The 3,305-nt window shown below is 35.9% G+C and overlaps 1 protein-coding gene across 2 annotated transcripts in view; it reads left to right on the top strand.

The window, feature by feature from the left end:
- Rngtt (RNA guanylyltransferase and 5'-phosphatase) overlaps nt 1–3,305 on the top strand; it is a 280,349-nt gene that overhangs the window by 42,883 nt on the left and 234,161 nt on the right. For both annotated transcript variants that reach the window (XM_005377741.2, XM_005377740.2), the window contains exon 6: nt 1,376–1,616. In XM_005377741.2, the coding sequence (XP_005377798.1) occupies nt 1,376–1,616 (241 nt within the window). The remainder of the gene's footprint in view (nt 1–1,375; nt 1,617–3,305) is intronic.

The raw sequence follows: 3,305 nt of genomic DNA, 5'->3' as shown, positions 1-3,305 counted from the left end.
TTTTTTTGGTTTTTCTCCGGTACCGGGAACCGAACTCACGACCTTGCGCTTGCCAGGCAGGCGCTTTTGCCACTGAGCTAAATCCCCAGCCCCTAATTGCCAAGGTTTTTGAACTCATAATTTAAAATGGTTTTCATTTTGGGTCTGGTTACTCTTTAGGTACTGTTACCTGGTTGTTTTAGACTAGCACTTTAGTTGAATACTTACAAATCCCATAAACTGTGCTTTTGTTTTTATACACGCACACACACATTTTTTTTTTACAGCATTATTGGAAATGATATTATCAATATTTTGTGCTTGTGTTCAGCTTTGGAAATTAGTATTGTTCTTTTCCTTTTAACTAGTGTTTTATTTATTTATTTTTTTGAGGTGGAGTCTCACCATGTAGTCCAGGCTGGCCATAAACTCACTAGACAGGCTTGCCTCGAACTCTCCGTAACCCTCCTGTTTCAGCTTCCCAAGTACTGGGATCACAGGCGTGCATTGCCATGCCCTGATTATTCTTTTCTATAGCTGTCTTTTCTAGAGCTATTGAATGTTAGGAACAGTTTAGAATGCGATATAAAGGAAGTATTTTAGGGACAAGTTATTCCCTTTAAGCCAATCAGCACGTTTTTATTGAACACTTACTGTTTGTGAAGTATGTTTTTAGATCCTGAGAGATTAGAGCCTTAGTTATCTAAGGTTCCTAAGAGAGTTCCTAAGAGAATGAGATATTACTAGCTGAATTTTCTCATTGACTAATTGAGGGTCATTGTTCATGTTGGAAAGCCTTTCACACAATAGTGGTTTTTCTGAATATAATCAGCCAGAGTACATACCCAGTTTTACCCTTTGTATTTTACACACCCTCAGTGGTTCTCTACTGCATGGACTTCCTAGCTATCATTCGGATGTTCTACATAACACTCCCAGGCTCCAGTGCAGAATCAGCCTGTGCTTACTTCTCTCTCATGATCTATATATTTATTGCCTGGGCCTGTTGGACATTTCTGAAAAACCTACATGCTTTTAATCTTGCTCACATTACTGTAGAAATTTCTTTGAATGCTCTTTTTTTTTTTTGTTAGAGTCAGACCTTAAGCATCAAGACTTTAAATTCTTCTTTAGTGATCCTACCTGGATCCCTAGTGTGTACTCAAAGTAGTGTACTTTTAGAGTTGAGGAATTATACTTTTAGTATATCTTGTATTAAAACTGCTTCAGAATGAGTTTGTCCTTTAACAGTTGATTGCCTTTATGGTGAAGATTATGGCTTTCCATTTTATAAACCTGTGTTATACATTATATGATGATTTGAATATAAGTGAGTTTTGATAAGTGTGTATAAATAGATAATAGTGAGGAAATTGCATGGTGTTTTTTTCCATAGTATTGAAGCAGCAGTTGCTACTTTTGCCCAAGCCAGACCACCAGGAATCTATAAGGGTGATTATTTGAAGGAACTTTTTCGTCGTTATGGTGATATAGAGGAAGCACCACCACCACCTGTATTGCCAGATTGGTGTTTTGAGGATGATGAAGATGAGGATGAGGATGAGGATGTAAAAAAGGAATCAGAGCCTGGGTCAAGTGCTTCCTTTGGCAAAAGGAGAAAAGAACGGTTAAAACTGGTAATGTTTGAAAATATTGTAATATTCTTTATCTTCTATCGATAAGCTTACTGGAATTTAGAAAAATGGGATGCTGACCATGTTCCTTAATTAAATTTGTAAGGTTATTTCATTCGGGCTAAAGACTCTTGAAAACCTGCAGTGTGTCTTTTCTAAATCAAAAGTGGCAGTTTTTAAAAGTTATCGTAGTTATGCTTTGCTTGGTAAACCAGAGAACCTTTTCAGACAGGGTTTCTCCGTGTAGTCCATGGCTGGCTCGAACCCAGCCTGGCTCGAACTCGTGATTCTCTTGTCTCAGCCTCCTGAGTGTTACACGCATGTGCTGCCACACCCAGCTAAGAACTCTTAGATATTGGATTGAGAATTTATTATTTCCTTACAAAGTATGGTGAGAATCCAAATAAATATCTAGTGAGAATTTTAGTAATGTTTCACAAAATTGCCATACAATTAAAGGGGTTTTACATATGAATACTGCCCTCCTTTCCACGGGTGGTGCTTTCATACTTCCTCCGAAGTTGAACTGAGGTGTTTCTCATTTCCTTGCTAGCTAATCTTGGTAATCTTCTGGAAATAAAAGACTTACCAAAAATAGTAGGAGTTACTTCTTTTCATGGGGAGCTAGTGGAAATGTTGAGAAATAGTACTGGTTGTATTTGTGCGTGCGTTGTGGTAGGCGAAGGGAAGATTGAGGGCATGTGTAGAGGAAATAGTTAATGAACTTAGTGATTAAGGTATGTACTGTATTAAGGTTGAGGAGCGAATACTCAAGGCATTTATTATTGGCCGTGGTTCATAGGCAAGTGCGAAAATGCCTTGCCTGCTGCATATAAATCATTTAACAATGATGTTAAAGTTCGTTATTTGAAAATACATTTTTGAAAAATTGCGTTTTCACATTTCAACCTTAAAGATCACAAGGCCACTGGAAAGTGTAAATTGATTTGAAATATAGAAATAATTTCAAGAGTTATTTATTCTTTTACTTTACCTTACTACTATTTTTCTGGATATGGATATTGAAAATACTAAATCACAGCTCAAGAAATAATCACATTCTAAGGAAAGTTGTAATGAATAGCTTAGCTTAAAATATAGACGTGATTACACTCCTATGCTATCATTTTTTATGGGAATTCAGTTTTTTTGAGGTAAGGCCTCACTGTGTAGTCATTGGGCAGTCGTGCTTCTGCGTGTGGAGTGCTGGGATTACAGGTATGCACTGCCTTCCTGGGCTTCAAGTATATTTTAGAAACCAACATTAATCATAATCATATGGCTAATTTTTTTGAATTATATGATATTCGATTCTGTAAAAGAGTTTAAAGGAAAGAGTTACTAGTTTACAAACTGGGATAAATTTAAAGGTTTTTTTTCCCCTTGTCAGTGGAAGGGCCCTAAAAAATGACATGTTTTATATTGTTAAGTATCATTAAATTCCTGCAGTTATGTATGCACTCTAGAAGAATTAAGAGAAAAATAGCTAAGATAGGCATGTTTCTTTAGGGGAAATAAATACGACATTTAAGATAAGTTCCCAAGTCTAGTTTCTCCTGTTTTGTCAGTTGCTATTTTAAAAATTCTTCATTGTGATTGTGGTTTCATCAGTTTTTATTTGTAGTTCTGTCAGGTTTTGCTTTTATAATTAGAATTGCTATTACTTGGTACATACAAATATATATATATATA

This window comes from Chinchilla lanigera, unplaced genomic scaffold, assembly GCF_000276665.1.
Source record: "Chinchilla lanigera isolate Chin_1 unplaced genomic scaffold, ChiLan1.0 scaffold00010, whole genome shotgun sequence".
NCBI lineage: Eukaryota > Metazoa > Chordata > Mammalia > Rodentia > Chinchillidae > Chinchilla > Chinchilla lanigera.
The sequence above is the reverse complement of the archived record's forward strand: the minus strand, read 5'-3'. Positions and strand labels throughout refer to the sequence as shown.